At 39.7% G+C, this 25,429-nt stretch overlaps 2 protein-coding genes across 2 annotated transcripts; one reads left to right on the top strand and one right to left on the bottom strand.

Moving 5' to 3' along the window:
• Positions 1 to 105: 105 nt before the first annotated feature.
• LOC124292357 (sodium- and chloride-dependent glycine transporter 2-like) lies at positions 106 to 4,844 on the top strand. The gene is made up of 4 exons (XM_046729449.1): positions 106 to 226; positions 2,245 to 2,345; positions 3,371 to 3,538; positions 4,246 to 4,844. The coding sequence occupies exons 1-4, from the start codon at positions 106 to 108 to the stop codon at positions 4,366 to 4,368; spliced, it is 513 nt and encodes a 170-aa protein (XP_046585405.1). The 3' UTR covers positions 4,369 to 4,844.
• A 10,588-nt stretch (positions 4,845 to 15,432) lies between these two features.
• On the bottom strand, positions 15,433 to 24,506 carry LOC124292376. Its single transcript, XM_046729459.1, is given in 5 exon segments — positions 15,433 to 16,243; positions 20,602 to 20,673; positions 21,610 to 22,485; positions 22,487 to 22,987; positions 24,209 to 24,506. Coding segments are annotated over 5 exon segments (2,250 nt in total). The 5' UTR covers positions 24,450 to 24,506; the 3' UTR covers positions 15,433 to 15,683.
• Positions 24,507 to 25,429: the final 923 nt, after the last annotated feature.

The raw sequence follows: 25,429 nt of genomic DNA, 5'->3' as shown, positions 1-25,429 counted from the left end.
TTTAGACTCAGTAACAATGATTTGAATAACGTGGGCTTTACACACCCTTTCAGGGGAACAATATTTTACAGGGAAATAATCCATCAGTGCACGCCAGTGTTTCACATGTATATGTACGCATTCCAGGGCGGAGTATACGTGTTCCAGTTGGTTGATTGGTATTTGGGCGCTGTGGCCTGCTACGTCATTGCTGTACTCGAGTGTGTAGCCGTTGGCTGGTGTTACGGTAGGGACAGTTACAAAATGCATTCTTATGTATTAATAGAAGCACCAAAACCCTTTCCATATACATACGCTCATCTGTGTTATAAGCGTGAGTGGATAGTACGATTCAGACCATCTCACGAACATGTGATAATAACTCGTTACCAAAGATGATATGGTGGGCGTACTCTGATCAACTGATGCACATGTGCCATGAAAAGGCAAGTCATATAACCTCAGTGAATGGGAGAACATGGGTTCACGACACGTTTTGCCATGAAACCGTAGGGAAAAACATTTATCCTTTTGAGGAATCGACGCCCGATCATCAGCATGATGATCGCTTTATACACAAAGAATACCATGTCATTAGAATTCCATCATAAAAGGCTGTCATGGGAGGCTATATAAACGTAACTGGAGCAACCCTTGAAGGCTAAGTGCTTATGTGCAAATAACTTTCAGGATTCCAGATTACTTCTTCAATGTTCAAGGCCTCCTGCTCAGGCTACATTGATAAGTATATTTGGTCAAGTTAATTTTCTATCAGTACAATGAGTCAAATGCATTAATTGAACTGAACTCAGACCATTGCAATTAATTACAAACATTACAATCATTACAAACAATATTTGTAACAGGGCATAAATTACCTCCCATAGAGTTCTTCAAATTTGCAAAACCCACTCACTCACTCACTCACTCACTATAATATTTGGCACTCTGAAAAAACAGACTATTGAGTAAGATAATTCAAATACTGAATGACAGCAAAATTTACCCTACTATAAGTATTACTATTACTGACGTGGTTGTCTCCCTTAACAGTATATAATTGCTAAGGATTCTGAAAAGTCATTACTTTCATCTTCCATAACAAAACATTTAGGTTATAATAACATATATACACACAAACACACGCATATATGTAACGTCATGTATCTTCACATTTGAAACTAATTATATACATGTATATATTTATAAATGAGATTTTAGAAGTGATATGTAATCTCATTTATTACTATGTACATGCATACAATTAGTTTCAATGTGATGATCGTAATCGGGATTATTACGTTTGCTGATTTGAGCGATGCATATGCCTGTTATCAGTTGCACAACTCGATTCTACAAGTCTATTACCATGACGTAAAACACTGGATCATTTGGTTGAAAATCGTGTAACTACAGCCCACCGTCATACAGCTAGAATGCTGGCTTGAAAGTGTGCATCGTTTAGCAGAAAACAAATGCAACACATGTAGTTTATTCTGCAAAACTTGAAAATTCATACCATTCCAATCATGCTTCGGTGTTTCGAATCCTGCATGAATTGAATAAAACGGATGCAATTATATATAACATAATTTATATATCTTCATTGGCTAGCCTGCTTCCAAGGGGTTATAGTCCGTTTGGCTCCAAAAGCGGACCGATGAATTGCAATCCTAACTCGAAAACTAATAAACATATAATACTCAATGAAACGCTGATCATATCAGACAAACTCTGTGATTTTGTTTGCAGAATTTATGTCCAAAATTAAAAAGTTGTTTAACAAACTATCATTAAATTTTGACACAGTTCACTATTTGTTACGAGGGCGGAGTGCGGGGAAAGGGACAGCCAGGTGTTAGAGAAGCACGTGCACATGTGCCGACAAAGTTATTGATTCATTAACCTGTGCTGTGCCGTCTCCATCCTTTCTCGCACACCTGGCTGTCCCTTTCTCTGCACTCCTCCCTCGTAACAAATAGTGAACTGTGTCAATATTTTAAGGATAGTATGTTAAACAACTATTTTATTTTTAGGACATAAATTCTGCAAAAGCCTCACAGAGTTGGTCTGACGTTTTGATTATGATCAGTGTTTCATTGAGTATTTTATGTTTATTAGTTTTCGAGTTAGATTGCAATTCATTGGATTATGGATTATAGTTCCGCTTTTGAGCCAAACGGATTATAGTAACAAAGAGTTTGTGCGGTATGAACATTTCTGTTCACATTTTTCTGACACGAATTATCAAACTGTATTTGGCAGGAGCCGAGCGTTTCTCTGCTGATGTGCAGATGATGATTGGAAAACGCCTGCCTGTGATCTACAAAGTTGTTTGTTTCATCATCGTCCCTGCTCTCTTGACCGTAGGTCTCATTTCTTTTCGTATCGCTTTACATCTTAACTTTGAATTCATTGGATTATCATCCCTTTAAATAACCCGTGAAAATCCTGGCTACAATTGGTCTTCAACAACCCATGCTTATCGTAAGAGGCCACAAACGGGATCGGGTGGTCACGCTCGATGATTTGTTTGACACATGTCATCGTATCCCATTTGCGTAGATCTGTGATCACATTGTTGATCACTGGATTGTCTGGACCAGACTGAATTATTTACAGACCAGCACAGTATAGCTGGAGTATTGCGGCGTTAAACAACAAACAAACAAACAACACTTCAAATACAATGTGACCGCCTCCGTGGTGTAGTGGTTAGAGCGTCCGCCCGGAGAGCGGAAGGTCGCGGGTTCGATCCCCGACCGCGTCATACCAAAAGACGTTAAAATATGGTACTTGTTGGTCCCTGCCTGGCGCTCGGCATTATGGGTACAACAAGGACTGGTCGGCTCGGAGTCAGTATAATAAGTCTGAGTGGGGTATTCATGCTTCACTGCGGCATGGTATCTCAGTGGGCTAGCACTATAAAACCAGCTTAAGTCTGGGCTAGTACAAGAAGCCGCACATACACATATACACGCATGCACGTAATCATATTCTCAAATATTCTCAAGTACGACGTAAAACCCAATTTCACCTCAACTCACCTCAAATACAATGTACTGGTCAGTACAAAAGTAACTACTACGTATACTGTACAACCGTTAAAATTACAGTGACACCGGCAATATTTCAGTCATATCGTGACTAAAACAAGTCATTTATTGATAATAGATAACGTTATACTACATATTTGCATCAAAGGCTGATAACCTGTTTGGTTTTCCTTTGAATATTTTGTGTTCCAAATGAATGATTACAGCTTTTGAATATAGCCTTCAAACTTAGTATATACATCAACAAGTGTATATGTCTTTCAGATGTAAATGTATGTACTTCTGAATATATAAAACTTGAGAATGTAGTTCGGAACAAAAATATGTCATTGCAGATAGCTTTGGTTTTGACGCTGGCTTCATACAAGCCTCCAAGATACGGAGAGTACGACTACCCCACTTCGGCCATCGTCTTCGGATGGTTCATTGCTCTTGTGTCCGTAGTTCCTGTTCCAGTCTACATGGTCATACAAATACTCAAGATGGAAGGATCCCTGGCACAGGTAGAAACTGTTCATACCTATAATATGTTGTATGGAATGCAACTGAAACCTAACAAGTAACTTTTTCTTGTGCTTGGTCTAGAGTTAACACAGGTCCAACAAATATATTGCTTTTCGTAAGGTCAGAATGAATTAAATGTGGTGGCCAGATACTGTGACTTGGAAATATATCTCTTGTATCTCGTGGGATGTCGTAACATAAATTTTACACATTTACACGTAGCTGGATAAATTGCGGTACAGCGTTAAACAATCAACAGTCCCCATGGTCCCTAGTATGGTGATCTACCTTCAGTTGTTGGCAATACATAGCCTGTTTTACCTTGTATTGTCATCTATAGTTAAACTGTTTTAGATTTAATTACTAGTTTTAAATTCGAATCTGTGATTATCTAGTTATTTTACTGTCCTTCGTTGACAGGTTTCTATAGTTTACCATTGCTTACTATGTATAAAATTAATTGTTCTCGTCACGATATGGCTGAAATATTGCCGATGTGACGTTAAATTTTAACTCACTCACTCACTCATGACTTCTGCACAATTGCAACTAGGACGAATTTGTGAAAAATCTAGAGCCAGTTTAACGTTACATTCCAAAAATATGTTATCGATAAAGCGTCATATTTGTATATGGTTCCTCTTGTTTGTCCAATGTCCTGATGTTTGAGGTGTTACCTTGCTTGTGTGTGTATCTGATGTTTCAGCGTATTAAAGCTTCCGTGATGCCCGCGCATGAGTGGCTGAGATCAAGACGACAGCATGGTCTGGCAGACAAACAAGAGTCGATATCTGCGAAGGATAACTTCCTGTTTATGATCGGGCGATAATAACACGCACTAGACTGTATCAGGGACAACTGTTTCGTATCTGTGTATGTGTATCTGTAACCTTGCTTAGCATTTTTATGCTTATTTACGAAAGGAAGACTTAGTGATGAGTGGATGGTCGTGAATCTTGGCATGTATGTGTGACTTTAAATTTAACTCACTCACCCACTCACGTGGCATGTATGTAATTCCGATTAGAAACTGAATACTGTAACTGCATATGTGTTGCTACCTTGCTTTTGTTAGTTTTCTTATTCATGGAAGGGATTAGTGAATCGACGGACACCTGTTGTTAAACTTAGCATTTGGTTATTTCCGATTAGAAGCTGCACACTGTACATGTACAAGCGAGTCCGGTAATTCCACGCGTCCAGTAATTCTGCGCTGCTGCAATAGCGTACATCCGTATCGAAGGTAAACATCGTCTGCTACCACATTTACCCTTGAAATCGGGACATTTCTACAAGGGACTGGCTTTTAATCACTAAAGGTAATTCTAGCACGACATTGTGTGATACTCGATTCTGAGCTCAACAAACCCGTACTTAAATGTCAGTTTAAGACCGCTAATTAAAATGACCGATTCACCGCGTATGAATACAACGAACTCGTTGACCCTATAGTTTGTAAACAAATATGTCGGACATCGGCAATTTCTATCTCGGCAGCATCTTTGGTGTTTTTGAAGTAAAAAGCGAATGGTTTGAAGAAGAATTTCTTGACCCTAATCCCAGTGAAGAAACTACGAAGCTGGAAAATCCGTCAGCAGCGCAAAAGCGGCAGTATATTCAAACCGGGTCCAGATCTACGTGTGTTGACGTCGACAACACACGTCGGCCCACACGTCCTAACCTGACCGCTTCCGTCCCGGCCGTAATGCCCAGTCCTTCCACTTCCACTGTCCATGTATCCCACATCCAAATAGTAGGGTGGTTATCAACAATTATTCCCGTGAATAAAGTTAGAGGCTACTATACTTAACGAGTTCACGGCTTAAATTTGGGCGAGTCGATTGTCATACAGTAGGGGAAATCAATAATTCGCTTGAGAAAAATCAAATTATTGTACTTGCTCACAGTATAAACTGTATTTTTTTATTATGTATGCTACTTGTTACAAATACAAGCATACTGGTACCTGAAATAAAGCATTTATGTTGTTGAAAATGTCTTATTTTGTTCATTACACAACCTGTCCCTGAACGGGACGATTCCAAGCGCTTTCCAGGAAAAAAGGCCCCTTTGCGCCTTGTGTTCTTGCGCGCCAAACAGTTCGGTTTTAAAACGCTTATCAGTCGTGCTAGAATGAAGAAAAAGCTACTCTGTTTTCAATTTTGCGGTCCTTTATCGTTGATTTAAGACCACTAAATGTTTAATTTAAAACCTCACGCTAACGCATTCAGTTTTTAAATGACAAAAAAATAAAAATATATATATATAATATAAAAATATAAAAATATATATATAATATAAAAAATATAAAAATATATATATAATATAAAAAATAGATATATAATATTAAAAAATCGTTTTCTTCCGACTTTTAAACCTTTTTCTTCATTATTTATAATTGGATTTGATATGAAACACTCTTCCTTACATTGATGAAGTGATTTTTGAAAATAATCTGGCCCTAATACGCTTCCATACTTCGGATCTCCAGCTGGATGTTATGCGCATCAGTTGCTGCGCAGAATTACCGGACAGCAAGCGATGTGGTCAGAACGCCGGTAAGGTCAAGCGTATGGCATAATGCAATGTTAGAATCTTATAGTCGTCAAAAAAACCTTATATTTCTAGGTAAATATGATGCATACCAGCATGTTTAGTCACGTAAACCACAAAAAATAAGAAACATTAGTTGCCGTGTTGCGATCGATGTGCTTAGGTGCGCGGAATTACCGGACGGCATTGTATATGACTTTGTGTGCTGACACCTTGCTGATTATTTGTGTGCTTAGTCACGGCTGGAAGTGGTGAAATGGTGGTTATTTGTCGTGAAACTTTGCATGTTAGAATGCCATTAGTTTATGTAATATAAGAGTGAGTGAGTGAGTTTAGATTTACTCCGCACTCAGCAATATTCCAGCTATATGGCGGCGGTCTGTAAATAATCGAGTCTGGACCAGACAATCCAGTGATCAACAGCATGAGCATCGATCTGCGCAATTGGGAACCGCTGACACGTGTCAACCAAGTCAGCTAACCTGACCACCCGATCCCGTTAGGGGCCTCTTACGACAAGCATGGGTTACTGAAGATATATTCTAACCCGGACCTTCACGGGTTTATGTAATATAAGAAGACGATAACATACATAATAATTAGTACTGAATTATTAGTGCTGAAAAAACGGTTTGCTAATCAGTTTTATGTCTTAGGTTTAGCTTAAATGTATGATTGATACTGTTGTTCTTCATGTGTAGAGGGTATGTGTGGTTTTGGTTTCTCCTGTCCTGTTACCAGGCGAAAACGACTTTTTCGTGTAGTGTAGTGAGGTCCATATCAGTTTTCAATATGTCAACACATGACATGCAAATACCAACTTTCTAAACTACACGTTGGCAAACACACTCGTATTATTACTTTCGACTAAATTAACGGCAGTGTTTCTGCAATTGAGATGTAAATCTTGCTGAAAGCTAAAACTGCATTATCATTAGATGTACTGTTTGAAACGTAAGGACTTATCGTTATATGATTTATTAGTATAATATTATTCATATCTATTGTATTTGTTTGTTTTATCCTCAAGAGTCCAATATAGCTAGCTTCATTTCTTGTCTTACGTTCCCCTTAATTAACACATCGACAGCAATGTACATATATTATATGTTCTTAATTCTTAATCTTGTTAGTTTTAAACAAATCACCATGAACACATTTATGCTCTTATGCTCTCTAACACCTGCCACAATTATACTATTCACCATTGGATGTTTAATTTCATGTGTGCATGAAATGGAAACTTCTTTCAGGTGAAATATAATCAACCGAGATATCAAATATAAAATGTACGCCAATATATTTCAAATTCTGTTCCAGTGTTCATTCCGCCACATGTTTTGTTGTGGTATTTGTGCAAGTTTTTCATAGTCTGTTAATTTCTAATAAATATTCTTGCGTCGCCTTTCATGAACTTTTGTGATTTTTATATGATCCTAAATGGCGTATGAGTGTTTTGTGCATATCTACGTTGTTACGATTTGATTCCAAGTTGAAACGAAATAGCTCACGGGGAATCAGTCAGTAAGAAAACTACGTGTGAAACTAACAGACAATAAAGAAATGTGCTGCAATTAATGACTGTATTCTATAATTAAGTAAGCATACAAATTTATACAAATCACTACAAAGGTATCAGTAGAGCAGTACAAATTCAAATACAAATACAATACAAGAACATTGATTGTAGCTATAAATACAATAATGGTAATATTCACATCTCAGCAACAGTAGTCCAACTAAGAAGAAAGAACAAGGCATAGAGTTTCCAGGGTATGATCGTCACATGCAGTCCTGGTCTGCCTGTGGCTTCAGATAACATCTCAGGCAGATGATTTAGGAATACAGGTCTCTTCAAAGGCATCAGTAGAGCAGTACACATTTATAGGTAATACAATACAAGAACTGATTGTAGCAATAAATACAACAGAGGTAATTTTAACATCTCAGCAACAGCAGTCCGACTTGGAAGGAAGAACTAGGCATAGAGTTTCCAGGGTATGATCGTCACATGCAATCCTGGGCTTCCTGTGGCTTCAGTAGCATCTCAGGCAGATGATTTAGGAATAAGTTCCTTGTAGACTTTTCCAGATCACTCTATCAATGTAGAACAGATGAGACATTGTTGCCACAACATGTAACACTGCCCCATAACAAAGTTTTGTGAAAAATGTATATCAGCAAAGTAGATATTTTGAAACATTTTTCCAGATCGGTTGCATGTTTCGATATACAATTGTGCCAGATACTGGACATATCCCAGAGTGATACATTATGCTTAGGATCAACATCATATACTACAGAGTATAAACAAATATATAATAACTGGACTGCAGAACGTACATAGTCATGTCACGAGGTTGTGTTAGGTATCGCAACATAAAAGCGTTTTAGCAAGCTCATTGTGAGTGAGTGAGTTTAGTTTTACGCCGCAGTCAGCAATATTCTAGCTATATGGCAGCTCCTTGTGCTCACCTGATATATATATATATATATATATATATATGCATAATAATCTTTTTTTTCAGCTACAATAATTCCAAAGCAGATACTCAAAAGTAACTTTCAAATATTTCTCAAATTGAACTTTAGTGTAACCTTGCTGCCATAAGAGTGGTGGAATTTTAGAATGGATACGCTGAACAAAATATTAATGACCCTGGTAAAAAGTCGTAAGAGTTGTGAAATGTAAATCCAATGTTAGATATTAAAGTTGATTAGTTACAATACATAGATGTAATATTATTGTTTTGAAACTCGTAGCGTTTTATAAATGTTTATGTATATTTCCTAAAATGTTGGAAAGCGCACGTACAATCTCCGAAACAAGCCCACAAGATCGTCAGAAACACACTCAGTTGCCAGCATGACAGCCGTTATGTGAACAAATACACAGCAAATTATTATATAATTTGAATCTCTTGCCGTCCATGACATTATTCTTATTAAAATCTTCACTTGAGGCAACACAATTCTTCATGATTTCTTAAACAATAGCATAACGACATAATTATTGAAGTACTTGGGATTGTTTTTATCAAAGCACCGCTTTGTCTGGTTTGATACGATTCTTGGCAGGTTTATACAGGCCTTCATTCGTCACCACTCGCCCTTTCCGTAACCTCCAAGAAGACTCGTCTCTACACGCACGTGCGTTTGTTGACATAACGGCTCTCACTCCTGAGTGTATTTCTGACGAGCTTGCGGGCTTGCTATGGACATTGTGCGTGCGCTTCGACCAATTTATGAACTGCAATTATAATCGCTACGAGTTTCAAAACAATAATATCGTATTTGTATGTAACTAATCAACCTTAATCTTTAACATTGGGCTTATATTCAAAGCTCTGGGGATATTTAGTCTGACTGTTTTTTGGTCATTCATATTGTTTTCAGCGAATTCATTTGAAATTCCACCTGGGGTGTGACAGCAAGGTTAACACGAATGTTCAGTTTGAGAAATATTTTAAAGTAATTTTTGAGTATCTGCTTTGGGATTAAATTTAGCTGAAAAAATATAATTTTATTTGTATATTGAATAAAACAATTCCCATTCGTGATTATTAAACCTTATTTAGAAAATTAACATAATTGGAGGTGAACAGCTGGTAATAAATACATAAGCATATGTCGTTAACAAATATGATTTTCTCCTTCTTTTAGTTGTATCAAAGAGGTTTAATTCTTTAAAATAGATAAGAAGAAAAAGCAACAGAACAACAACCTAGCAATGTACATGTACATGGGTGGTGTTAAGAAACATTGGTATCAAACAGGCATAGAGTTATCGTTCTTGTTTAAAGTAGTTCTGATGTTCATGCGCCAATATGAAATCCTTCGAGAGGGGCACGAGTCGCTATTCGGCTTGTCCCGGAATAACACGAGTGGGTCACGAATGGCCTTCTTGTAAGTCACGGAAAGAGGAGAGTAGTTACGAATGAGTTTCCACAGTCCGACCGGAAGCAAAGCAAACAAAGGGCAGGTAACTCCCAAGCCCACACTCAACAGGTGAAAATACATAGCCGAAGTTCAAGGTGTGAGTTAAAATCCACACTCAGCGCTTTAAACTTTTGTGGCCCATAACAACTAAAACTTGATTAATGTGGCAATACATTTAACAACAACACATCATCACAACAATATGATGACAAGATAAAAAACGGCACTCACATGTGTCTCAATGCTTTGGTGATTAAAGCAGGTACTCCTTTCAAATATTATGACTAGCTGTCTCCAATCCGATAATTACTAATTGATTGTCCAGATCGGTCGAAGGCTATCGGCCACAGGTAGAGGACAGAACTACAGAGGGCGACACCACGTCTGCTATGGTAAGTTCCCTGGCTTGAAAAACACGAAATATTGAAATCCACAATGCCATTTAGAAAGTGGTCAAATGTAACATGATATATTTTGGATTACAATTTCTTAGTAAAGTACAGATTCTATTACTTCTGTTGGGTTGAGTCCCGAACCCACACCCTCAGAGGGGATCCTAATCGCCAACACACAAAGTCAGACGCCTCGACTGCTCAGCCACCGCGGCTTCAACACGATATATTGACATCGAAAGAACAGTTGTCCACAGAGTAGTATGTTGTATAAAATTCTCCTTTTGAAACTACATAATTAATCAACTAAACAATATTTTAAATGGATTGTTAGGGTGTTGGAAGTTTGAGCCTGTAAAATCAGTTTGGTTTACATGGGTTATGGTGAAATGTGCTATTATTCAAATAAACACTTGACCTGACTTTAGAAGGTGCTTGACTAACATGATTTATCGACAGAACCAGAACTTATGTCCGCAATGTCGGATAATGTCAACCAGGGTATCAAAAGTAATGTAAGTCCCCATGGTTCCTAGTATGGTGATCTACCTTCCGTTGTTGGCAATCTATAGCCCGTGTTTTATATGTATTGTCTGCTTTAATTAAAATGTTTTAGTTTTCCATGCTAGTTTTATATCCATATCTGTGATACTCTAGTTATTTCACAGTCCGTCGATGACTGGTTATTTACCTACGTGTATTTATTGTGTATGCCCCACATTTCTCGTAACTATAAGGCTGAAATATTGCCGAGATGACGTTAAATTTTAACTCACTCACTCTATCGGATAATGTGTGACAGTCTCTGAAGAATTGTTATATAGTTATAGATATAGATAGTATATAGATATTTTGAAGTGTTGGTAACTGGAAGTGTGGGGCTGTTTGGTCGGTTGAATCTAGATGAGTTGAGGCGAATGGGGTCTCTGTCACTCTTTCTCTCTAGGGGTGACCTGATTTCAACAGAAATATATTAATAACGTTAAACTTTACAATGACTTTACATAAATAAAGGCATTAGAGTGATCAAGAGGTCAAGAGTTCGAAAACAACTAAACTACCATGCCAAAAGAAGGATATCACTTTAAAATAAACAAAGACGCTGGTGCAGGTTTGAACCAAAGCAGAAAACATTCGCCAAAACGCAACATGATCCCCGACAACAACGCAGCTGTTCAAAAACTTCGTACAAATCGTGCATTTTTCAAAACTTGAAAAAGGTAATTGTGGGACGTACCAATATAGGGTATTACTTCATGTAATTTATAAATACCTACTTGAGTTTCCAACTTCTTCAGCATCAGATCACGGATGTACAATCTAATGATAGCTTTTTAATCAGAGTATGGAATGAGAAGTGGTGTCACAGATTTGTTGAGTGCTGCTTTAGCCATTGTGTTACTAGAGATTTCAACCAACATGTCAGGGTAACCAACAGAGGACGATGCCGTATTGGCCAGTAGCAAGATGATTATATAATTCAATAATTTCAATTGAGAGTGGATGTTTACAAGAAATACTTTTTATAGCCTGAAGGCAAGGAAGAGAGTCTGAAAAGATTATGTATTGTTTATAGTTATGGTGTTTATTAATATGTTTAAGAGCTGTTAATATGGCGTTAGTTTCAGCTGTGAAAAAAGAGCTGTTATCCGGTAATCGAGAAGATATCGTTTTGGATCCAATGACAGTGGCAAAAGCAACTGCGCCACCATCCTTGGGTCCATCTGTAAATAAAGATTTAAACGTATCATAATTATTTGTTTTAATTCATTAAATTCCCGTTTATATTGCAATTAATTTATTTCTGACTTTTTAATGTGTTCAAGATAAGGTGGACTTTGGGCCTTACTAATTGCCGAGGAGGAGAAGAAAGAAGACGGGAAGGATATATATTTTCCAGCTCAATGCCAGCAGCAGAAATGAATGGTTTAATTCTTATCCCAAGAGGTGGAAGAAGTGAAGATTTTTTATTATACAGATTCTCATAAAGAGGATTAAAACATACTTGTGTGTAGGATTGGATTCATTAGAATACAGCTTTGTGATACATTGTAAAGATAATTTGGTATGCGGAGTTTTAGAGATGGCTCATCGGAGAGAGACTCTCAATAGAGAGGTGGCGGACAAGAGTACCAATTAGTTTGAGGTTGTTTTTACAGGCTCCACCATATACGATGGTAATCATTGTTGCAATCGGACCAGTGATGTATAAGTGTAAGAGGAGGGTGGTTTGGTCTCCTCCCCACTTTGAGTTTGAGACGACTTTCAACAAATCGAGTGCCTTCAGGCATTTGGCTTTTAGATATTTAACATGTGACAGAAAGGATAAATCCGAGTCAAAGATGAGACCACGGAACCATGCTTCCTTCACACCTTTAATGGGTGTGACATTTAAAGATAATTCAGGGTCTTTATGGGGTTTGTATTTTCTGCAGAAGTGTATACAATTGGGTTTTGATTTAGAAAATTAAAAATCGTTTTCCAGGCACCATATATGAACTTTGGCATGGCAATATCTCTCAATACATGTAGTTCGCATATTTGTACCACATGACAATCAGATACTTGGGGGAGGCAAGAGTCTGCAAAAGACAAATTCTGAGAAGAGTAGGTGCCGGAGGTGAAAAGTAGTTATGGGCATCGAACTGACGTAAGTTAAAAGTATCTATCTGACTCTACAATTTCAAAGGGATTTAGTATTAATGGAGGCTTCTCAAGAGTCTAGCAAAACCTGGCCAATAATCAATAGATATAGTGGACTTCTTTTTGGTTGGGGAGTTTGATAATCCATGAGTGTTGGTATATTGGTTCGTCATCTAAGCGTGCGCACGCACGCACGCACGCACACACACACACACACACACACAAACACATACACACACATCATCATCATCATCATCAAGGAGTATCATTTAGACAATGCTAACAATAAGTGGATTTCATAGGACTCCAGGCAATTTACAAAAGGAACATTCAACACGTCACAATTTAATTCTGGACTCAAAAAAGTCCAGAAACTCTCCGCACTGTGGTCACTTTCTGACAAGGGATTCGACAAAAGTAAACATGCAGTTCTTATGAATATATGCCAAGGATGAAAAAATGAAAAATGTTTTTATCGAAAACTCAAAATTTAAACTCGTTCGCCCATGGGCCGGCCAATGGGCGAACAGTGGCCCATGGGCGAGAATGTTTAATTTCGCTCAGAATTCATGTTTTGGAGAATGTAAATGAAAGAGTGTATGCTTAAAATCATCATGACACAAATTTCAACTCATTTTGACTTAATTCGGCTAATTTAGAGTGATAATATGAAATCTCGCCAATGGCCGAGAATATTTACTTTTACTCAAAATACATGTTTTGAAGGTTGTAAATGAATGAAAGTATGTTTATAAGCATCATGACACAAAATTCAACTCATTTTGACTTAATTCGAATAATTTAGAGCAATGTATAAAAATCTCGCCCATGGGCGAAAAACATTTTGGCCCATGGGCGAGAATATTTACTTTTACTCAAAATACATGTTTTTCCAAGTTTTGAAGGTTGTAAATGAATGAGTGTATGTTAAGAAGCATCCTGACACAAAGTTCAACTCATTTTGACTTAATTCGGATAATTTAGAGCAATGTTAAAAAATCTCGCCAATAGGCGAAAAACATTTTGGCCCATGGGCGAGAATATTTACCTTTACTCAAAATACATGTTTTTCCAAGTTTTGAAGGTTGTAAATGAATGAGTGTATGTTTATGAGTATCATGACACAAAATTCAACTCATTTTGACTTAATTCGGCTAATTTAGAGCGATATTAAAAAATCTGCATTATTTACGGTAACATGGATTAGCTAATAATGCATTGCCGGGAGAGCCACATTCACACGATCACTCAACCATACCCATTGCCGGTTGAGCCACACCATTTCAACTCTTGTTTTCTTAAAAGTGGCTTTCCCGGGCTATAACTATCAGCACACCCCAATCCGACCATCTGTCATTAATTACCTGTCATGAGCTATCAGTTGTATTGAAAGCTCTCGCCTATTGTTTCATTAATATATTGTTTCACGGATAGGTATGTTGTCACTCCAAATTTACCATTATGTGCGTGACTGTCCTCTCAGACGTCCGCGCCCACCTCTCAACCAAGCAATCTACTTTCAGCTCACTATCTATCACTAGCCATCTATAACTTCATCTCTCTCTCTCCAACCACCTGTCTTCTCAGAGGTCCGCGCGCCTCTCTATTCATTCATTATTTCACACCAACTATATATGATCTGGATCGGTTTTCAGACATTGGTGTCTGCAATAACGCCCTGAACATTGTTACACCCAAACTCGCTCACTCTTTCGCAATCCGTGAAGATCCTGGGTAGAATTGGTCTTCAGCAACCCATGCTTGTTGTAAGCGGAAGCGTGGGCAGGATGGGTGACAACGGATGCATGTCATCGTATTGCAGTTACATATAGAGCGATGCTCTTGACGTCAGTGACTGTATGCTCTGGTCCAGACCTGATCATCTACAGACCGCCGTCATATAGCTGGGCAATTACTATGTGCGGCGTTAAATAACAAACCACCATTTCGCCGATGCAGTTGATGTAAACTAGTGTCACCTCTCACCATTGATTTACTATGTGACACAAATTACTATCAGGGATATAAAGTTAAAAACGAGCCTCATTCTTTCATATTACTATAATTCATCTGTCAACTATACTTTGAAAGAATCGAGAGTTTCTACTTTCTTTTGAGAAGTATGTCGGTCGTACACATCAAGCTGATTATAATATTTCTCACTGTTATAACTGACTCCGACGACAGTACATGTGTGTCCATGTTGTTTGTATGTGTAAACCCCACATGGGTGATAAGTAAAACCAAACTCAGTCAGTGTATGTGTAAAGGTGAAAGTGTGTACCCAGAGTAGCCATTACCACATGGCTTTTAGAAACGCTAGTGCTACTGACTATCAAATTCACTAATAGAAATACAACAAGTACCACTGTGCACCACACATTTATCCAAATAAAAAGCAAAGGATATCATAGTACAAGGAGGTAAGACAATTTCTAAAGTTGCTGTGGGATTATACTTGACGATACATTTACCGGGTTAAGACGTAGTTTTCAGTGGGAAAGCAATTACAATTTGAAACCAGATTGGGACGTAAATATATACTTGACTGCCGAAATAATAAACGCTAGAATACGACGCTATGACATGCAAAACCATAATGATATTAAACAAGGCATCACCACAAGAACACGGCGCGGCCATCATCGTGAGCCATCAACATAAGGCATTCTAAAAGGATGAGGTTGTCCTTCTTCTCTGTTTCAGTCTCAGATAGAAGTGACACAAAACCTCGCAAAGTGTCGGCATCTGCGAGACCAAAGGCTTCCAGTGTTCTGCGATCTGGAGCGTTGCTAAGAAGTCCATACTTGTTTATCATTTCCTGCGCGAAGATGCCATGTCTGTCAAGCTTATAGCCATAGGGTCCAAGGGTTGTCACCGTGTAACGGAGTCTGTAGTTGAGCTTGAACTCCAGTTGGTCATCCTTTGACCCATCATGTCTACGGACTTCCTTGGCGATCATGAACGGGATGTTGCTGACGGTGTAGCCGTAGAAACGTCGCTTGGCGCGATCCCTGTCTTCTGGTTTGTTCCTGGCGAAGACGTAGTCGAGGATGCGACGTTCCAGTTGAAATGCAATCTCTCCCAAGATTCTGTAGGATGGTTTGACGGCTGCGGTGTTTCGTCTTACTGGAACCCTGGCCGAGTCATCAGACACTGGACTTGGGCTTCTACTCCCTGAAAATATTTATTAGTCATTTTTATTACTCGACGATATGTCGCATTGTTTAAACCAAGAGAATGTATAACACATTTAACCATGGGCTTATTCCGATGCATCTGATCACAAAAGAAGGTAAATTGACGTGCAAATGAAAGTACATGTATATACCAATACGTGATGGGGGCTGAAAATATAACAGAACAAATTGCAGATACATTATTAGCCTGGTGGCACTTGATTACGTTTGTAACACCATTTGTGTACACCGTCCTGATGATGCTAGAATTATGCTGAAATCTGCGTACGATCAAAGTGTGAGACTGGTTCCACCAACATCTTGACATTGTACATGTCGGGGCCTCCATTTTCATCACCACCCTGGGACGTATACAACCCGTGCTTCCTAAAAGGCACGATACCATTTCATCCTATCTGGTACCCATTCAATGCTTTTTAACTAGAGCCATACTTCGAAAAACGTCACGTGCCCCAATGAGACACCACATGCGCTCGTAAGAGAGTGGTGTAATAAGTCCGAGAGGAAGTCCTTTGATTGTGGGTTCTAATCTTTGATTCACCCTGATAACACTTCTATCTTTGTCAGGATCATGCCTGTGCTTGTAGGTTGCATAACTCATGACATTGAAGTAAAATAGAAACTAGTTTTTCTTTGATTACACAATGCCATTTAGAAAGTGGTCAAATGTAACATATGTTATATTTGGGATTACACTTTCTTAGTAAAGTACAAATTCTAGTACTTTTTAATTGAGACCCATCCAGGATTCGAACTCACACCCTCAGAGTCAGGCACCTAATCGCCAGCACACAAAGTTCGAATCCCGGATAGGTCTCAACAATGGCATTGTGTAATAATCATAGCTTTCGGCCTGTAGCTCGGGGAGCCGTGCCAATTAACACTTATCAGAGGGGTACAGTCTAGACTACCAGTTGTCCGACTTCCATTTTTTGTGGAAGTCGCGGTAGCTGAGCGGGTTAGGCGGCTGACTTTGTGTGCTGGCAATTAGGTGCCTGACTCTGAGGGTTTGAGTTCGAATCGGATGGGACAGTCGTGAAATAGGGTATGTTCTAATTTTCGCGACACATCGTAAGCTATTTTTCAAATCGTTACAAGGGGGTTTACACGTTTCGATATTGAACTGATTCAGGTCACTGCTACACGTCCTTACTAATGAGGGTGCCAGTTCAGCAAACGTTTCTTTAGTCAGTCGAAAATTCTCTACCTACTGGTCATCATCAAAGGTGCCTTGAACAATGCCCATCCACCAGGTTCTTGAACGGGTCTTTTTCCAACCATTCTTGTCCTTTGTTAGACCTAGGAAAGTCCTGTAGTTGACGAATACTGCAGATCTCTTGTGCGTTTTAAAATCAACAGCCTACTCATTTTGTGTCTGAAGATTAAATGACCAAACGTCTTCAAAATCAGATGTCTGGGTGGTATGCAAATCAGATATACTCCTATTGGTTAAATACCCATGTGAACAGAAAGTAAATATACTTTTACTCCTGGATAATAAGTCCGAGACGAAGTCCTTTGATTGTGGGTTCGAATCTTTGATTCACCCTGATAACACTTCTATCTTTGTCAGGATCATGCGTGTGCTTGTAGGTTGCATAACAATCTCTACTTTACGGACAGCTGAAATTGACTCATGACATTGACACCATGACTCCAGTCTATTGTATTGTTAAAATATAATGGAAACTAGTCTTTCTTTGATTACACAATGCCATTTAGAACGTGGTCAAATGTAACATATGTTATATTTGGGATTACACTTTCTTAGTAAAGTACAAATTCTAGTACTTTTTTTGAGTTGAGACCCATCCGGGATTCGAACTCACACCCTCAGAGTCAGGCAACTAATCGCCAGCACACAAAGTTCGAATCCCGGATGGGTCTTAACTCAAAAAAGTACTAGAATTTGTACTTTACTAAGAAAGTGTAATGCCAAATATAACATATGTTACATTTGACCGCTTTCTAAATGGCATTGTGTTATCATAGCTTTCGGCCGTGGGAGCCGTGCACATTAACACTTATCAGAGGGGTACACAAAGTCCGCAGTCTAGACTACCAGTTGTCCGACTTCCATGTTTGTGGAAGTCGCGGTAGCTGAGTGGGCTAGGCGGTTGACTTAGTGTGATGGCGATTAGGTGACTGACTCTGAGGGAGTGAGTTCGAATCCCGGATGGGTCTCAACTCAAAAAAGTACTAGAATTTGTACTTTTCTAAGAAAGTGTAATCCCAAATATAACATATGTTACATAGTCTTTCTTTGCCCTCATATATTTCACGCCCCGGATGAGACACTGCTGGTTCAATTCTTGAAAATGTATTGTCCAAAGTAGAGTAGAACCCAGCTTGTCAGGTAATAAGGTATTGAACAGGACGACGCTGGCCGATTATATTGCCATTGGTTTAACTGCTAACCATAGCAACGTGTAAATAAGTAAATTGAGTTGTGAGGAGGCTTATGAAATGGCTAAACACAAACATCATATCAATGAATGTTATTTTACATATGGGGCAGAATGGAGGTTTGTCCATGCATTTGCAGTAATTATCAGTGGCTACAAGTGCTTGAAGTGGTAGTAAAATATTGAGAGCAAGAGATTATCTACGACAAATTGTTGTTTATGAACATGGCAGGCTTGATCGTCCGAGAACTTTCGGGATGGAACAGTATCTGGAAGGAAGGGCATACCTATAAGATTGTCCGTATTGGTTCTTTTGTTCCCCAATTTTCATTCCGACGTGAAAGTTATTTTTTTCGTTGGTGATAAAATTCATACCCAAGCTAACCATTACACATACAGTAACAATTGAAGGTCAGTTTAATCTTCCTTCATCAGTTTTAGACCCAACTTCTGTCTTATCTATTTCTCTCATCAGGATTGAGTACCTTGATTGAAAACCCCGAAATTATGACAGCCTAAAAAAATTCATAAGTCAAATACGGAGATAGGTCTGGTTTAAGTTCGATGATTTCAAATGGACAGTCAGGACTGTGCATGTATCCAAACTAGTTAAGTTGTATTACTTGGGCTCGTAAATAAGTCTGGTCTGAGAAAACGCCCATGACATGAGGTGACAGCACCATTCAGAGCTGTGGAGTTATAACGATCGTCCATATACTGACACAAATCTACGAGAATTGAAACACTAAGTAATATCACGGTGGGGACACCAGAAATGGGCTTCACACAGCGTACCCATTTGGGGAATCGAACCCGGGGCTTCAGCGTGACGAGCAAACGCTTTAACCACTAGGCTACCCCACCGCCCAAGAAACAGTAAGATTGCTCTGTGGAACAGGTCACAGGTCATAGGGTGCGAACAAGCATGTATCGTAGGCACTTTGGAACAGGGTTTATCAGGGATATTTATAATATTCCTTGAGTTATGTCAATTGAATATCTCTCTAAGTAATGGCCATGCTGTCAATACAAAGGAAATCAACACAGCTTGACCATTGTCATCATGGCCACCACCATAGAGTCATTAGCTGCATATAATCAAAACTAGACAAAGGCCGGTTGGCCACTGAAGCATGACATTGTGGATGAGGTGCGGGGTACTGAAGGCTGAACAGACATCTGTCACAAATACAACACGTGACGGTCTGATGAGGACTCTACCCTTAGGGATAAATTGAGAATGCTTTGTGTTAGTCGAGTCTTGACCCTGAGACAGCGACTAGGCAGGTTGGCTGACCATCGCCTCCGACCAGAGACTATATAACAGATTATTATATGGTCTCTGCTCCGACTTGCCGCCTAGTCATTGTTGTAACTTCATGTATGTATACATATTGAATCCAGAATAAAGTGTTGTGGACCCACTGATGGACTTCTGTATTTGAAGACACAGAGATCCATTTAAACAGCCCGGGATACATGGGCATCTTATGATTTATTGGTTTTAAATTATGGCCTAACTATCCTACAATCGCCAGTGGCTGAAGCGATGGTGTAAATCCAACTAGGGTCCATGCAGGTAGCAAAAGCACTGTAAGTCCCCATGGTCCCTGGTGTGGTGATCTACCTTCAGTTGTTAGCGATCTATAGCCCATGTTTATACTGTATTGTCCTAATTCAAAATCCAATTTTAGAGAGAGATGCTAGTTTTATTTCTTGATACTGTGATATTCTAGTCGGTTTACTGTCCTTCGATGACAGGTTTTTTATACTCTACATGTATTTATGGTGAATTCTAAACTTGTTTTAGTCACGATATGGCTGAAATATTACTGTGACTTTAAATTTTAACTCACTCACTAAGATTTATTGTGAGGGGAATCCTGATAATGGAATCACTAACACACACATCATGTGTGTCGAAATTTACCTCTAGGGGAGAGTAACTTCCTTTTCTTGTCGCGCTGTATCAGGCTGTGGATCGTTCGTGGTGAGGTTCTTCCTGGGGAGAGAATTTGTAACTGTTTGGTGTAATCCAGTTTAAATTGTACACTTTTTGTGTGAGTTACCAATATATCATCCTCGATAATCTCCAGGGTATACGTAACGATCACTCTCCACTATACCCTTGATGCATCCACGGCTTGGCCCCATAATTATATTACCTCCCTTTGCTGGCGCCGCATTCCCAATCCGTGGATGCATCCAGGGTATAGTAGAGAGTGATCCTAAAGTAAACACTGGAGATTATCGAGGATGCCAATATATACAAAGCGGACAAACTAATAACTCAGTAACTTCATGAACATAATATTGGCTGTAAACGAATGACGGCGTTTAACCGAATGTATATATTGCATTGTCATTCAATACATACTTAAACAATTTGTACTGATTTGTATTAATGACGAATACAGAAATTAATATTAACATACAAACTTATATTTTTATACCGTTAATGTTGTTAATGTGTTAGTTCTATCTGTTGAGTTATACTTGGTCTAAACATATTTTTCGTTCTGACCATTCATTCATATATCAAATTGTATTTTTGTGATTTTAATTCCTACCATCGCCAGCGGCTGAAGGGATGGTGTAGATCAAGCTAGGGTCCATGCAGGTAGCAAACGTAATGTAAGTACCCATGGTCCCTGGTATGGTGATCTACCTTCAGTTGTTGGCGATCTATAGCCCGTGTTTTATATTGTATTGTCTTCTTAAATTAAAATCTTTTAGTTTTACATGCTAGTTTAATGTTCATATCTGTGATACTCTAGTGTTTCTACTGTTCATCGTCGACGGGTTTTACTCTCCAAAATGTTTTCTTTTTTATTGTTTAAATTGTTTTCGTCACGATATGGCTGAGATATTGCCGATGTGACGTTAAATATTAACTCACTCACTCACTCACTCACTCACTCATATATCAAATTCTCACCTTTCTTAGGTGTTGACGCTGCTTTTGGTGGGCCATACTTCTGGCTGATGGAGATCATTTCTGCGGGACTTACTGACCGCGAGCTCAACCCTTTCAGTTCCTCCTCCATTTCCTCAACTATGTTGGACATATTTTTTGTGAGTGTCTTCTTCATTTCAGGAATTGGAGTAAGAGTTCTCTCCCTTCCATATTCTTCATTCACGACAACACTCTTGGCTGGCAGCGTTGGCTGTGCACTGTAGGATAATCCAGGATATGCCGGTGATTGGAAGGTACTTTGGTCTTGTGGAATAGCTGCTTGGTTTTGGTAGGGCAGTTCCTTGCTACCTTGTGTTGGAGACGAGGACCTTGGAATATGTACCTGACGCAACTGATGCTGGGGCGAAGCTGAAGGTCTCACTCCATGGGGTGGCTGGCCCTGGGTTGTTGACTGAATCAGAGATTGGTTGGGTGAGGCGTATGGTTGCTGACCCGGGAAACTACTCTCGTGCGCATATGGAACGAATGGAGCACTCTCTGGACGTTTGAGACTTGCTTTGGTTGAACTGAGATCATGCATTTCAAGTGTGCCTGAAAAATTACTCCTGTTTGGGAATTGGCTCACATAAGCTGCAGCCACGTCTGATTCTGTGGGCAATGTCGAGGAGAACTGACTCAGGGCTGGATAAAACTGAGGCGAAGGAGGGCGCTGTTTTATTTCAGCTTGGATATCCCGGCTGTTTGATCCTCTAGCTGGTGGCTCTTGTAGTGTCGATGAATGGACACTGTTTGGAGATGAAGCACGCGACGAGGCTCTGGAGGACACGTGATTAGTTGCAGTGCCCACTGGTGAATTCCGGCCAGATCCATAACTAGCAGTACCGGAAGTGACACCTGGGTGAAATGTCCCAGCAGGTGAACTCCGACCTGTGGATCCGGCTACATGACCCGCAAGACCGGAAGTACCGCCTGGGTGAAATGTCCCAGCAGGTGAACTCCGACCTGTGGGTCCGGCTACTCCGACCTGTCGTTGACAAGACCGAAAGACCGGAAACGCCATCAGAGGGAAGTGTCCCAGTTGGTGAGTTTTGGCGTTGTCGACTTGATGACAACGTTGGCGAGTAGCTACGTTCTTTCGAGAGGGAAGGCTGAGGGGGTTGCATCCGCTGGGAAAGACCGTTGGCTGCTGGATACGACTGGTTGATCTCCTCAGGCTTTCTGTTGAAACTGCGTACAGGACTAGATGGTGGAGTCAGGTTGGAAAATGTCGAAACGGTGCTCATATAGTCCGATGGCGAGATTTTGCTACCAGCGTCAAGCGCTTTGACTGTTCCTGGGGGAGCGATGGGACGGAAAGGACTGGCAGCCTTCCTTCCTGAAGACGTTGCAAGGGACATGTCTGAAACAAAGCGGCAACTTTGATATTTTACGTATATACGCCACATTGGTCGAAGATAACTGTTCATATCCAAACCACAGAAAATGTTAGCAAATTAAACATTCAAACATTTATTTGTTTGTATGTTGTTTCATGCCGCACTCGATAATATTCTGCTATATGACTGCAGTCTAATAAAAACGGAGTCTTGACCAGACAATCAAGAAATTCAAATCATGAGCATCGATCTACGCAACTGGGATACGATGACATGCTTCAACCAAGTTAATGAGTTTGGACACTCGATCCTGTTAGTAGCCTCTTATGGCAAACATGGGTTGCTGGAGACAATGAAAAGAGGATGACAAACCGCTCACAAGTTCTCGATAATGTTCCGATCACACCCCAAACATTTGCTCCTTTTCCTATATTTTCTTAATGAATCAAAATGATGCCTTAGGATATAGGACAAATGCGGGTTGAACTCGAACACCAAATATCAGCGTTGTCAGGTTTTATGAGAGGACACAGGGTGATGTCACAAAAACAAAGATCAGTGTTATTAGCAATTGTGACTTGCATAAGTTAATAAGTCATTAGTGAGTAAAACCCAGAAATGGTGTTTGCACATTATACTGATGGGGAGAATCGAACCCAGGCCTTGAGTGTGACCAGGAATTCTTCAGTAACTAATTTGTCGCCCCTAACACAATTATGGATAGAGAATACAGAGCACCTGACATAGATCATAGTCCTTGGCGCTATACATATTACAGTACCGTGCAAATTATGCATTATTATGTATCAGAAAAAAGTGATGTTCAACTGTTCGCGACAAAAGAGAGTTAATGCTCTTTTCTATACAAATTTCCTTTATGTCAGAAAAGCTCGCTTACGGGAGATAGAAGCGTCATTTTAGTTCATTATAAACATGCCGAGACCAATTGAGTTGACAAACACACTTGTCACTGAAGAATATGCGAAATTATGTACTTGCTTCTGAAACATCTGATTGTTGTGTGCTGTGAGATGCACATGGTACAATGATATTAGACATACACAACGATAACACATGGTCGGCATACAGAGGGACCACATAATTAGACGTATTTCGGGAATATGACAACAAACAAACTAAAATATAGCTGGAATATCGCTTGAGTGAACTGCGTTAAACAACAACGAACAAACAAATAAATAAATCATTCACTCGCTCCGTGTTGTAAGAATTTCTCAACCTACCAGCAAATTTCTTCCTGAACCTATCATCACACCAGGCTATCACGGAAGAGATGAGGTTGGCACTCTCCAGCTCTGCCTGTTCCTGCATAAGCCTGAGGCATTGTCGTAAGTGCTCATTCTCTGCCCTCAGACTGCGTGAGTCCCGGTTCTCTTCATCTGCCGCACCCCCTCGTGACGAGGTCCGACCGGGCGGGACCAGATCCGACGCGTGGAGCGAGGTGTTATGCTCCCCGAACGACATTAGGGCAGAGGATGGAAACCCGGCTGCATGCCGCGACGATTTCTGGACAGACTGATTGTTGTGACGTCATCAATGGGCTGACGTCATAAATAACCTGACGTCACAATGTGTGGTGTGTTTCCTTTTACCTCGCTCCGATGGAGCGATGACTTTGCAAAACATAGTAGAAGAGTGATCTTTCGCGACCATTTTGCGTGTACTGTATTCAACGTGGTTTTCTTGAATGTTAGGTTTATTTACCACGAATAAATAAAAGGATGGCAAATATATAGAAAAGATTGAATGAGTGGATGAATCTCCGCTGTCTGGCCCAATGATTTGAGATATGTTTTTAAAAGAGCTAGAACAATTCATAATCTCATTCGTATGGACATTTTGGATCTGTTGTCAGGGAAGTTATATCTCTGGAATTTTGCTAAAATGTACAACACCTCACACAATCACTCACACCCTCATTAACGATGCAACATATGTTATATCTGGGATTACACCTTCTTAGTAAAGTACAGAATCTAGTACTTTTTGGGGTTGAGTCCCCATCCGAGATTCGAACCCACACCCTCAAAGTCAGGCACCTAATCGCCAGCACACAAAGTCAGACGCCTAACCCGCTCAGCCACCGCGACTTCCACAAAAGGAAGTCGGACAACTGGTTGGTTAGACTGCGGACTTTGTGTACCCCTCTGATAAGTGTAAATTGGCACGACTCCCACGGCCGAAAGCTATGATTACACAATGCCATTTAGAAAGCGGTCAAATACAACATATGTTATATCTGGGATTACACCTTCTTAGTAAAGTACAAATTCTAGTATTTTTGGGGGTTGAGTCCCATCCGGGATTCGTACCCACACCCTCAGAGTCTGGAATTAAATCGCCAGCACACAAAGTCAGCCGCCTGACCCGCTCAGCCACCGCGACTTCCACATGTGGAATCCCGGATGGGACTCAACCCCAAAATGAACTAGAATTTGTATTTT

The sequence above is a fragment of the Haliotis rubra genome, unplaced genomic scaffold, assembly GCF_003918875.1.
Source record: "Haliotis rubra isolate DU_JTF1 unplaced genomic scaffold, ASM391887v1 Scf515, whole genome shotgun sequence".
In the NCBI taxonomy this organism is placed as follows: Eukaryota; Metazoa; Mollusca; class Gastropoda; order Lepetellida; family Haliotidae; genus Haliotis; species Haliotis rubra.
This window is presented reverse-complemented; position numbering and strand designations above follow the sequence as displayed.